Here is a 13,688-nt window from a genome sequence, read left to right on the forward strand (position 1 = left end):
AACCGCCCCGTGGCCCAACATTTCAACTCCCCCTCCCACTCTGCCGAGGACATGGAGGTCCTGGGCCTCCTTCACCGCCGCTCCCTCACCACCAGACGCCTGGAGGAAGAACGCCTCATCTTCCGCCTCGGAACACTTCAACCCCAGGGCATTAATGTGGACTTCAACAGCTTCTTCATTTCCCCTTCCCCCACCTCATCCTAGTTTCAAACTTCCAGCCCGCACTGTCCCCAGACCTGTCCGGACTTGTCCAACCTGCCTAGCTCCTTTTCCACCTATCCACTCCACCCTCTCCTCCCTGACCTATCACCTTCATCTCCTCCCCCACTCACCTATTGTACTCTATGCTACTTTCTCCCCACCCCCACCCTCCTCTAGCTTATCTCTCCACGCTTCAGGCTCTGCCTTTATTCCTGATGAAGGGCTTTTGCCCGAAACGTCGATTTTGCTGCTCATCGGATGCTGCCTGAATTGCTGTGCTCTTCCAGCACCACTGATCCAGAACTACCCTAAATAAGTCCTGCAGTGATGACCTTGAACTGAAGCAACTGGTGTCCTGCAACCACAACCATATTCCTTTGTTGTGGGTGTGACTCCAACCAGTCATTATAAAGCAATACATGCTGAGACTTGCACTGCTACACTAATTTATTACGGATGGTACTGTGCTTCATTTTATTTCTTCTTGTACTTACATCTCTACCTTAATGTCAGAGAAACAGGGAACTGTTGGAGTGTTATCAAAAGGCAGTGACGATTATAAAAAACACAACAATGTGATATCCACATTAGTCAGAATGTTTATCCAAGAGCAATACAAGTAAGTGCACTGCGTATTGGTTGTGATACATGCTGTGAAGTCTCAGGTTTGCTGTTTTTTTCAGGGTTCGTACATTTGGGCTGATAACACATAGCTTAGCCTGGAATAAGAATGAGAAATCTCCATAGGGTTCTAAGAGACGTTTATTATTGATCTGTATGGAAAAGCATATATCTTTTAGACATGGTTGAGAAAAGGATTACATTTTGCCATGATGATCCAGCTGCTGAATAGCCTGCCAACAGTCATCACTGATGGTAAACAGAAGGAGCAATGATTATATGAAGAAACTGTCACGCTGTGTGTCCCTGCATTTTTGAATGGAGTCTAGAAAATAAGAAAAAGATTTGAATCAAAATGTGTTATGTTCTTTGCATGATGTGTAATGTTCCTTGGAAGGGAATTGCCATTTTTTTTCCACAGTTAAAGATTTTACTAGGTGTTCCAAAACTATTTTAATGAGTGTTTCTACTCTCAAAGGGGTGCCAGGCAGCGACTACCTGAACGCCAATTACATTGATGGATACAGGAAACAGAATGCCTACATTGCTACGCAGGGCCCACTTCCAGAAACACTCAGTGACTTCTGGCGAATGGTATGGGAGCAAAGAACCGTCACTATAGTAATGATGACAAGACTAGAAGAGAAATCAAGGGTAAGTCATACTGTACTCAGAGGGTTAATCTAAGTTGGTGTATTTGGCAGTTCTTTGTCACTACAGTAATAAATATTGCACGACCTGCCTTGTCCTGGAGCTCTCAGACATTCAAATGTGTTGCACCAGTTATCCAGGGATTAGCTGGAAAACCTCTTGATGCCAAGTGATGCGCTGGAATGACTGAAAGATTCTAAATGTCTGGTAGCTCAGTTGCATAACATACTGCAATCTTGCTACAACTTCAGCTAATGTTGCACCCTTAGAAAACAATGATACATTCTGAAATCCAAAATTATTTACCATGCTTACAGATCAAGTTTCAAACATTTCCTACCTGGTACCAAGTTACCTGACTAGGATACCCAGCATGGACAGGACAGGCTGAATGGCCCCTAGTGCTGTAAATATTCTATGATCCTATATTGTCATTATACTTATTCAGTTTTTACAGCCATATGCCTGCTGCTCTTGTTTTTCTATTTGTTGGAAGTTGCAAGTGCTGTTGAAGGAACCTTGATGAATTCCTGCAGCACAACTCGTTCACATGACACACTGTGTGCATTGGTTGCAAAGGAAATTAAAGTTTAGGTTGGTGGATGAGGTCCTGAGCATCTGATCTCTTGGATACGGTTGGAAGCACACTCATTCAGGCAAGACAGAGGTGAATTACTCTCAGCAGAATTCCCAGCATGTGAGCGCAGTATTTAAATGACTAGTCCAGTTTAGTGTCTGCTCAATAGTAATACCTAGCATGTTATGGTGGGGGATTCAATGTTGGTCATGACATTGAATGTAAATAGGAGAGGGTTAGATTCTGTGCTGTTCAGTATGGTCAATGCCTAACATTGTGTGGCATGGCTGTTGTCCAGATCTTACTGCATAACAAAAAGGGCTGCTTCAGTTTCTGAGGTGTTGTGAATTGTCGTGAACATTGTGCAGTCATCGGTGTACATTGCCAACTCTGATCACTGTTGCAGGAAAGGCCATTGATGTTGCTGACAATAGTTCAGCCTAAAAAAACTACCCTGATGTACTCCTACAGCTATCTGGCTGAAGATGATTGCAAATGTTTGAGCCTTGTCTTTTGCACTGATGTGATGGGCTCCCACAGCATCGACAATAGGGATATTGAAGGTGTCACTTCCTTCTGTAAGTTATTAATTGCCCACCACTATTCGGTACTGGATGTAACAGAACTGTAGATCTGATCCATCCATTTAGGCCTATCTATTGCATGCTACATCCACTGTTTGACACTGCTGGTATTGCAACTTCACTTAATTTTTAGTTATGCCCAGTCCTGCACTCAGTATGCCCTCCTGTACTCTTCATTGAACCAGAGGTGGATCCTTGTCCTCAACGTAATGGTAGAACAAATGCTGGGCCATGAGGATCCTGTTGTAGTTAAATACAATTCTGCTGCTGTTGGCCACAGGCATGTTCTGACTCAACATATATATTCTGAATTAATCCCATCTAACATGATAGTACCAGCCTCACAACCTGATGGAGGGTATATTCAGTCTGAGGACAGCCCTTCCATCTAATATGAAGGGTAACGCCTCCCTATACTGTCTTGGATAGATGCATCTATGGCAGTTAGTTTGATAAGGATATGGTCTAATAACCTTATTCCCCTTGTTGGTTCCTTCACCGTCTTCTGCAGGATAAATTTGGCAGATATATCTTTGAGGTCTCATCTCAATTGGCCAGTAGTGATCCTACTAAGCCACTCTTACAATGGACGTTGAAGTCTCAACCCAAAGCACATACTGTGCCTTGCCATCTTCAGTGCTTGCTCCAAATATTGGTCAGTATGGAAGATTAAAAATTCATCAGCTGACAGCGCTAATAATTAAGAGGGTTTTTTTGCCCCTGTATGACCTGGTATCTTGAGAATGGTCAGTAATGAGGATCCCAAGAGGAAAAATTGCTGCCAATTTTGGCACAAGCCTCCAGAATTTAGTCAGGAAGCCTTTACAGTGTTGACAGGGCTGTGTGTGCTGTTGTTGTTTCCCATGCCCAACACAATACCAAGTGTATTATTCAATTTTATTCCTTTTGGACTTTACCGCAGCAGTTTGGTACAACTCAGTGACTTTCTAAGCAAGGTCAGAGTGCAATTTAGAGTCAAGCAAACCACCCTGGCTCTGAAGTTGCATGTAGACCAGACCAGGTGAGGGTGACAGATTTCTTTCACTCAAGGACATGAAGGAGCCAGATGGATTTTCACAACAGTCAGTGGTAATTTCATGACACCATTTTGAAATTAAATTTGATAAAAATTGGGGCGGCATGGTGGCTCAGTGGTTAGCACTGCTGCCTCACAACACCAGGATCCCAGGTTCAAGTCCAGCCTCGGGCGACTGTGTGGAGTTTGCACATTCTCCCTGTGTCTGCATGGGTTTCCTCCGGGTGCTCCGGTTTCCTCCCACAATCCAAAGATGTGCAGGTCAGGTGAATTTGGCCATGCTAAATTGCTCAGAGTGTTAGGTGCGCTAGTCAGAAGGAAATGGGTCTGGGTGGGTTACTCTTCAGAGGGTCAGTGTGGACTGGTTGGACCGAAAGGCATGTTTCCACACTGTAGGGAATCTAAAAAAAATCTAAATGAAAAGTTAATGTGTTCAATCTAAATTTCACAGGCTGTTATGGTGAAATTTGAACTCATCCCATGGTCTCTGGCCACCAGTCTAACTACTGTGTCGCTGTCTCCATATTTGAATAACTTGAGAGTCTAAATTCGGTTTTTAACTGGTTTTCTGGTTGAGTCCTAAACTCTTGTGAGCATGTCAACCCAGTCAGCAACTATCATAAACTGATGTGGTAATATCTTTGTTTCTCCTTGAAAGGTACCATTTCGCTACCATTTCTTATTGCCCACATTCAAACTGTAACATTGCAGCATTGACTGCATCAATCAGTTTAAAAGGACTGAGATAGAAGTAAATTGACATGTTAAGAGTTCATTGTAGTATAGATTTACTTGCATTTTGTGACTTGCCAAAATTGGACCAATGTTCTGTAAATTACTTGTCAAATCCATAAAAGATCAATTCATTTTAGTCCACTCATTTTTCCCATTGCACTCAAATTATAATCTGAGAGCAAACCACAGCCAACACCACACTATAAGGAGCAGCAATCTCTGAACCGACTTGGGATGAAAATAATATTAGTAATTTCTATTTAATTTGTTTTTCTTAACTTGTCTGTAATAGTGTTGGCTTGGCTGTTCTTTTCTACAAAATGCAAGTTGCAGTAGTGTTGTCAAATTGTAAGTTTGAGGAGCCTAATTCTGATTCATGTATCCATTCTTAAGGAGATCCCATTAAATTAAACATTGCAAGTCAATCTTGACTAGGCCACTGTACACTTCAAATTGTTCTTTTGCCCTTCCAAGACAATGCTTTTCTTTAAGATTTGCTAGAAAAAATAAGTGTGTAAACCAGTTTTGCAGTGACTTGCTTTATGTGGGATAAAGACCATAAAAGTGAAAAAGGAAAAATCTATATTATGCACAAAACCCTATTCACTTTCAGCACTGATGTAAATTGGAATCATTTTTTGAAGGTGACATTTTAATGCTGTTGCAACAGTTTAAAATTAGCTGGTGCAGCAAAATACACAAGGGGACATTACAATCTTTAGCCAAGCTCTCTTCATGAACTGCTGCAGGGCATTCCAAGAAAATTCACCGTTGTGACTTGATGAAATCATGTTGAAAAAATTCTGAATTCTAAAATGTGCCATGCAAGTAAAGAACATATAATAATATGTAAATCAAATAATTAGATATTAAAGCATGTGCTCTTCAGTAGATTAATAATGTCGTGTTGTATGTCAACAGAGCATATATTATGTAGCCTTTAACATCCTCAAATAATGCATGGTCAGTGAAAATCGATTTTAGTGCGTTATTGATTTATTTAAAGCTGAATTGATAGACTCAAAGCTGCAGTCAACATAAATTTATCATACAATGGAATTGTCACTAACAACATATTGAGTACTCTTGGTTTTGCACTGGTTAAAATAAAAGGGACTGATGAATGTGATGAGCACTCCAAACTATATCTTCTGTTATTTAATTAAACTATTGACTATCATAAAGTGCATAGAAAACATTTTGCTAGGCCTCTTAACAATCCTATTGTTTATCAATCACTGAAAAGCACCAATTATCTTTTTTGATTCTTTTCTAAAATTACCAATTCTCTCTGCATGAGATTGGAAAGTAGGAAATGAGGAAAATAAGTACCGTTCTGTCAGTTGTAACCCAGGTATTGAAGTTTCACTGCTAATCACTTTGAAATCACATTTTATGAAAACTTTGTAATTCCAATACTAGATCCATGAAATTTTCAAAATGAAACTTTTAATTTGATTGAAGGTCTGTGGAGAAGAATGTAATATACATGAAATTCACAAGAGTACAATATATACATGAAAGACAATAGAAGTGTTTAACATAGGAAAACATGGGATTAAGTGTACTGGGTCGAGTGTGTTTTTTCCAAAAAATGTGTCAGGAAACCAATTTCAATCTATAACTGCTAATTATTTGGAACATTGGGTGAGCAGCCAACCCACTCTCCATGGCATCAGAAAACATGCCGGTGTAACAAGGTAAGGACAGCTGTACATGCTCTCCTGATGGACGAGGAGAAGCAGGAATATAACTTCCCAGTTCATCAACCCTCTCTCCCTGAACACCATAACCTCCCCACCCCTCCAAACAGTTAAACACCTTGGTGATCGTCATTCCTTTCCCCATTCAGCTCTGAAGAATTCATATCACTCTCAAAACTTTAATTCTGTTTTTCTCTCTCCATAGATGCTGTTAAGCCTGCCCAGTTTCTCCAGCATTTTCTCTTTTTATTACCATCCTCTGCATTGGCTAGAATTGTATCCCTACCCTTCAATCCCAGGATCAGACAGCGGGTCATTCACCCCTAATTCTCTAAATCAGGCTGATTTACAAGCAGGAAATCTGTCTATCATTGATCATATTTACCATATAAAAGCAGAATGTATCCACTGTTTGCAAGAGAAAGATGCATTTCAGCCGGAAGTCAGTTTGTCTCTTGTTCATCTTGAGATTACTGGCACGTTCAGAGATACATCACTTTCTCCTGACTAATTTAATAACTTTAGATTTGACCTATAGTATTGAAAATGTTGTGAACACAGTAACTCTTAAGTAAAAATCACAATTTTGCTTTGTTAATAAAGTTAAACCATTACCTATACCTGCCCTGTTCCTGTTATATTTAACGTGCCTTGTCCTGTTTTTATGTTTATGTCCACTCTTAATTTAACTAATAGATTCGTAAGTGTCCTCCTGTCTCCTCCTTCTCAACTTACCAGTGTTTAAGTGTCATATATTCTTTACATTCACTTTTCCATCATGCATTATAAAGGTGGTACTAATTGTAGAAGATTGGTGTTTGATTAAAAATAAGCTCCCCCTCCACCCTCCCTAAAAAAAGGGCATTATTAACTGAAGTCATAAAAACTTTAGTTAATTATTGAAACTATTACTTTTTGAAAATTTCCCATACTTTAGAGTAATTGTCTTTTACCTTATTACATACAATATTGGAAAAAAAGGCAAATAGCTCATTCTCTGTCTCCTTAATTTAAAGTGACAATGATGCATTACCCAAATTTAACAGGATACTATGTGTGTCTACAACATGCTGTCCAAGTTATGCTGCCTAGCTGTGGATTCTATCACAGAAATTTGAGATGAAAAATTCCGCATAAAAATTGATTCCTTACCTGTGATTAAGTCACATGAAGAGCTTGTACAGTTTATGGATCCTACTTGAGATTATTGGGCAATAGTACCATTAGTCCAGCTTGTAAATGAGTGATGATTCAAAACTTATATTAATTTGTACTAGGAAATGGTACTCATTTGAAGAGCAGTTTTCGGCATGATAGGCCGAATGGCATAACAGTTCTGTTTTTGTTTAATTAACTCATGGAACATGGGCATCACTAGCTGGCCAGCATTTATTGCCTGGCCCTAGTTGCCCTTGAGAAGGTGGTGGTGAGCTGCCTTCTTGAACTATTGCAGTCTGTACATTTTATGTACTTTGCTGTTATGGAATGAATTCCAGGATTTTACCTTGCAGCACTGAAGGAATTCTGTGATTGCAATAACTGCATGAGAAAAGGCATTCATTTGAATGTGAATTTGTTGGGGCAAATACTTGTAAATTGGAAGTAAGGTGCAGGAAAATTATGTTCCTTGAGTCAAGGAAGCTACTTGTTCAAAAGGAGCCTGAAGAAGGTTACATCCGAACCATTGATTTCCCTGCCTATTGATGCTGCTTGGCCTGCTATGTTCTTCCAGCCTCCCACTCGTCTACCTTGGATTCCAACATCTGCAGTTTTTGGTCTCTAACTGCATAGAGATCTACAGCATAGAAAAAGGTCCATCAGCCAATCATGTCTGTGCTGACAGTTAGACAGCAGAATGTTTGTGTCCTGCAAGTTGATGCCACACTGGCCCAGAAATGGACTGCTCTACAAAGTCAGCATAGTGTCAAAAGCCCTTGATCTATTTCTGTAGAGCAGGAATAATTTGCTATTTTTAGCAGTGCCTCTGAAATCCCTAGCAGAGCTGTGAAAAGACTTTAGCATCTGGTAAACTCTCACACTGACTGTTCCTGAATCCAGTCCCTGCTCCTCCTCACATATGCTAGGTGCTTCACTGCATACAGATCCTTCTAGATCACTGTAAAACCTTGAATCCCCACATCTTTCTCCAGTTTCTTTCCCATCTACCTCCGCCCTCTGGAGCTCATCTTGCCCATTAGACGTGTCCAATGCTTCATCAATGTTGTTAGCAATTTTTTCATTCATCTTCACACCTTCTATCACAATCGCTGTACTTAAAAGAGATTCTTGACCTTTCATCCTTGTCCTCTCCAAAGTCTTTGTTAATTTTGTTATCTCCTAAATGCGGTGTCCATTTTTCCCAGACCTTCATGTTTGAATTCAAACAATAAGGTCTCCATTTCTGCCACAGTACAAAACTTTATGTTAACAAATTCATAAGTGACATCTTATGTGACTGTGGTAATCTATCCCACCTTGATTTTCTGCTGCTTTCTGCAGTCGTTGATATGGCTCACCATAGCAACCTTCTCCAGAGCCTCATACTGTCATGTAGCTGCATGGAGCCTCCACTCACCTGGATCTATTCCAATCTATCTAGTATTAGCCAGAGAACTACCTGCAATGGTATTTCTTACTGCAATAGCTCCACTACCTCTGGTGTTCCTTAAGAATCTTAATTTGACTTCTTCAGCCTTCCTTTATCTCATCTATATACTGTCCTTCAATGAATTAAACTGAAGACACAGCACCAAAGTCCATGTATTTGCTGATAGCCTTCAGCTCTCCTTCACCTCTGCCTCTCTCAACTGCTCCATCATCTTTCAAGTCCATCACTGACAGGCTGCTAAACCACAATCAAAAATGGGATTTGCAGAAATTTCCTCCGGCTAACTGTTCGGGTGACTTCTGGTTCTGTCATCAAGATCATTTCTATTTCCATGAAGAACTTCATCAATGCCTCAGCTCAGTTATTATTGAATACCATCATGCCTTTGCGACCCCAAGACTTGACTATCCCAACACTCTATGAGAAAATGAGGACTGCAGATGCTGGAGATCAGAGTCGAGAGTGTGGTGCTAGAAAAGCACAACCGGTCAGGCAGCATCCAAGGAGCAGGAGAATCGATGTTTCGGGCAAGAAGGGCTTTATCCCAAAACATCGATTCTCCTACTCCGCAGATGCTGCCTGACCTGATGTGCTTGTCCAGCACCACACTCTCTATTTCAACACTCTTCTTGCTGATCCACCTCGCGTCAGCTTAAGGCCCTTCAAAATTCTGCTGTTCCTATCTTAAGTTCCACCAAGCAACATTCATCTCTCACCTTTGTGTTTCCTGACCCATAATGGCTCCTATTTAGGGAATGCCTTGATTTTGGCTTAGTGATGGGAAACCGCTGAAGGTGAGCCATTATGCTAGATGTCAAACTCTGTGGCAGATGAGGGGTGGAAAATGAAATTGTGAAAAAAAAGACAAAGAAAAATACAGAGGGTAAGATGGCTGTGATGGAAAGATAAAGAATTAGCAGATGGCAGTTTAAGGTGGAGAGGACTGGAGGGAGACCAGCGAAAGGGACCAGGGACTTGTTGGGTAACTCTAAGTCAATATCATGAATAGGATTTTGGTGCTTGCCACACTTGTGGTGATCGGGTTACCACATTACAAGATATTTTCAATGTTAATAAAACAAATTCAGCAGAGGTTTGCAAATAGATTTAAGGTTTTAAAACCTTAGAGTTGATATACTCACAGCTAATGATTTTTTTTTAAGATCAGATTCTTTACAGTATGGAAACAGGCCCTTCGGCCCAAGAAGTCCACATCAGCCATCTGAAGAGTAATCTGCCCAGACCCATTCCCCTACCTTATATTTACCCCTGACTAACACTATGAGCAATTTAACATGGCCAATTCACCTGGCAAGCACATCTTTGGACTGTGGGAGGAAACCGGAGCACCCGGAGGAAACCCACACAGACATGGGGTGAATGTGCAAACTCCACACAGACAGTCATCCGAGGTTGGAATTGAACCTAGGTCCCTCGTGCTGTAAGGCAGCAGTGCTAACCACCAAGCCACCATGCTGCTGCATGACTGGAAGATAACTTCAAAACGGTCTTGCAATCCAATGTTTCTACAAAGCTTTTTTTTTTACTTACTAATGGGATGTGGGCATCATTGACTAGGCAAACATATATTGTCCATTTCTAATTGCCCTTGGAAAGATGGTGATGAACTGTCTTCTTGAATCATAGCAGTCCCGAGATGTAAGGATACCTAAAGTGTTGTTAGTAAGGAAGGTGTAGGATTTTGACCCAAAGACAATTAAGGAAAAGCAGTTTTTTTTTATTTTCAGTCATGTCATATTGGAATCGCTGGCTGGCCAGCACTTACTGCCTATCCCTAGCTGCTCTTGAGAAGGTGGTGGTAAGCTGCCTTCTTAAATTGCTGCAGTCCATATGCTGTAGCATGACCACAATGCCTTAGGGAAGGAATTCCAGGATTTTGACCCAGCGACAGTGAACAGACGGTGATATATTTCCAAGTCAGGATGGTTAGAGGCTTTGAAGGGAACTTACTGTTGGTGATCTTCATCTGTTGCCCTTGTCCTTCTAGATGGAAGTGGTCATGGGTTTGAAAGGCGCTGTCCAAGGCTGTTTGGTGAATTTCTGCAGTGCATTTTGTACTCTGCTGCTGCTGAGCATCAGTGGTGCAGGGAGTGGAATGCATGGATGTAGTGCCAATCAAGTAGGATGCTTTGTTTTGCATGGTGTCAAGCTTCTTGAGTGTTGGACCATTCAGGCAAGTGGGGAGTATTCCATCACCTGACTTGTGCCTTGCAGATGGTGGACAGGCTTTGGGGAGTCAGAAGGTGACTTTCCCGCCACAGTAATCCTAACTTTTGACCTGCTGTCATAGACACCTGTTTATGTGGCATGTCCAGTTAAGTTTCTGGTCCATGGTGACCCCAGGAATGTTGATAGTGGGGGATTCAGTGATGGTAACACCATTGAATATTAAGGGGCAGTGATTAGATTGTCTCTTATTGGAGACAATCGTTGTCTGGCACATTCTGAGTCTTCATGGGATGTGCTTGTGGAGAGGAACTTGAAGGTGGGGTATTCCAAGGCATCTGCTGCCTTTGATAAGTTGCTGTTGAGAAGAAGTGGTGAGTTGCTGGAGTGCATCCTGTATATAGTACACAGTGCTGTTACTGAACATTGGTGATAAAAGAAGTGAATGTTAAAGGTAGATGAGGTACCATTCAAGTAAACTGCTTTGTTCTGAATGGTGTTGCACTTCGTGAGTGTTGTTGGAGTTGCACTAATCCAGGAAGGTGGGGAGCATTCAACTATACTCTTGACTTATGCCTTGTAGATGATTGATGGGTTGGGGAGACAAGATGAGGTTCTCATCTCAGGTCCTAGTCTTCAAACTTATTTTGTCGCCACAGTATTTATGTAGCTGGTCTACTTCAGTTTCTGGTCAACTGTAACCAAAGAATATTGGTGATAGAAGATTCAGCAATGTTAATGCCATTAATTGTCAATGATAATTTGGGTTAGATTCTCTCTTGATGGAGGTGGTCATTGTTTGACACTAGTAAGGCATGAATATTACATGTCATGTAGCTGCCTAGGCCTAAATTTTATCCAGGTCTTGCTGCATATGGACATTGATACTTCAGTATCAGAAGCATTGCAAATTGTGCTGAACATTGTTCAATCTTCTGTGAGCATCCCCATTTCATACCTTATGATGGAGGGAAGGCCATTGATGACACAGCTGAAAGTGGTGGGTTCTAGGTCACTACCCTGAGGAACTCCAGCAGTTAAATCCTGGAATGACACGATTAATCTCCAACAAGCACAGCCACTTTGTTTCCGTTAAGTATGACTCCACCCAAAGGAGAACTTCTACCTTGATTCTCATTGACTACCAATTTTGCTTGATCTTCTTGATTCCATAATTACCAAATGCTGTATTGATGTCAAGGGCAATCACTTTAACCTCATTGCTGGCGTTCAACTATTTTGTTCAAATTTGGACCAAGGTTGTAATGAGATCAGGAGCTGAATGGCCTTCAGAGTCTAAAATTAGAATCAGTGAGCAGGTTATGCTTTTCAAGCTTATAAAGCACTGCCAACAGACCCCTTCCATCACTTTGATGATGATTGAAAGTAGACTAATGGGGCAATAATTAGTTAGATTGGATTTGTTCTGCATTTTATGGACAGGGCACACCTGCACAGTTTTCTACCTTGCCATGTAGATGTCAGTAACGTAACTGTGCTGGAAGAGTTTGGATAGGACCACGTCTAACTTGGGAACATAAGTCTTCAGTAATATTGTTGGAATGTTGCCAGTTCTCAAAGCTTTTGCAGTATCCAGTGTCTTCAGCTGTTTCTTGATATTAAATGGAATTAGTCAAGTTGGTTGAATTTGAAGCTGGGGATCTCAGGAGGAGTTTGTATGTGATTTCAAAAGATGATGACAATTTTTTCACTGAAATGTTCTGTGAAATAACTCCACAATAGCCAGTATCCTGTCACTAAGTCACTCTCTATTTACATATGGAGAGTCCGAGTCACTGATCCAACTTCTTCAGAGCCAGCTCTCAGAGTGGACAGAACCTCTTGAGACTCCTGTTTATTTATTTTTTTTTATTAACCCCCACACTACCGCCTAACTGCGGTAGTGCTTATTTTTTCCCCAGCACCCATAGTGTGTGTGTGTAGGTGTGAGACACAGTGAGAGACACAAGGTGCATGAATCTTTATTCAATTTCCACCACCAGGAAGATAGGAAAACACCCGAGTGGCCAGTGACAAGCACTGCCCTTCACATCAAAGAGCAGTGCTGTGTGATCAAACAGTGAAGGGGAGGGTAGGGACTAAATCAAAATAGAGTTGGAGGGGGAACAGTCCTGTTTATACCTGTCAGCAAGGGCTCCCTGACTGGACCAAATTAATAGTTCCAATCAGGGAACTCATATTCTATGAAGTCCACCTAGCTGACCTTGTTACAATCACTACACACACTTCATTCTTCTAAACCCCAGTAAAATAAACCCAATTCCAATTAAACCTGTTGGACTATAACCTGGTTTTGTGTGATTTTTAACTTTGTACACCCGAGTCCAACACCGGCATCTCCAAATCATGAATACTTTACTGAAGCGTAGCATCCTTACTTTTATGTTTAATTCTTCTTATAATAAATGATAGCATTCCAATATAACTTTGTGACTTATGCACTAAAACACCTTGGTCCCTGTGCACCTCTGTGGAGAAAAAGTTTGCATAGACTTCCTCTAAAAACAAACATATACAAATTATGGTGGCCACATGATTGGGTCATTGCAAGTCTGTTTTATCACCTGTACAATCTGCCATCTGTTTTTACAGCTAAATTGCCAATATACCTTCTTACACACTATTGTACCAGGAATGCAAACAATAAAATTTATTTTAAAAGATGTAATTCAGGTATTTCCCATTCACATTTAGCAAGTCACTAAAGAAAAAAGTGTTTTTCTTAGCATTTGGCTTTGGGAATGTAAGGTTTGAATGTTTAGAA

The 13,688-nt window shown here is 40.9% G+C and overlaps 1 protein-coding gene across 25 annotated transcripts in view; it reads left to right on the plus strand.

The window, feature by feature from the left end:
- LOC122554240 (receptor-type tyrosine-protein phosphatase F-like) overlaps window positions 1-13,688 on the plus strand; it is a 465,745-nt gene that overhangs the window by 399,462 nt on the left and 52,595 nt on the right. For all 25 annotated transcript variants that reach the window (XM_043698932.1, XM_043698931.1, XM_043698941.1 and 22 more), the window contains one exon: window positions 1,301-1,476. In XM_043698932.1, the coding sequence (XP_043554867.1) occupies window positions 1,301-1,476 (176 nt within the window). The remainder of the gene's footprint in view (window positions 1-1,300; window positions 1,477-13,688) is intronic.

The sequence above is a fragment of the Chiloscyllium plagiosum genome, chromosome 11 (assembly GCF_004010195.1).
Source record: "Chiloscyllium plagiosum isolate BGI_BamShark_2017 chromosome 11, ASM401019v2, whole genome shotgun sequence".
NCBI lineage: Eukaryota > Metazoa > Chordata > Chondrichthyes > Orectolobiformes > Hemiscylliidae > Chiloscyllium > Chiloscyllium plagiosum.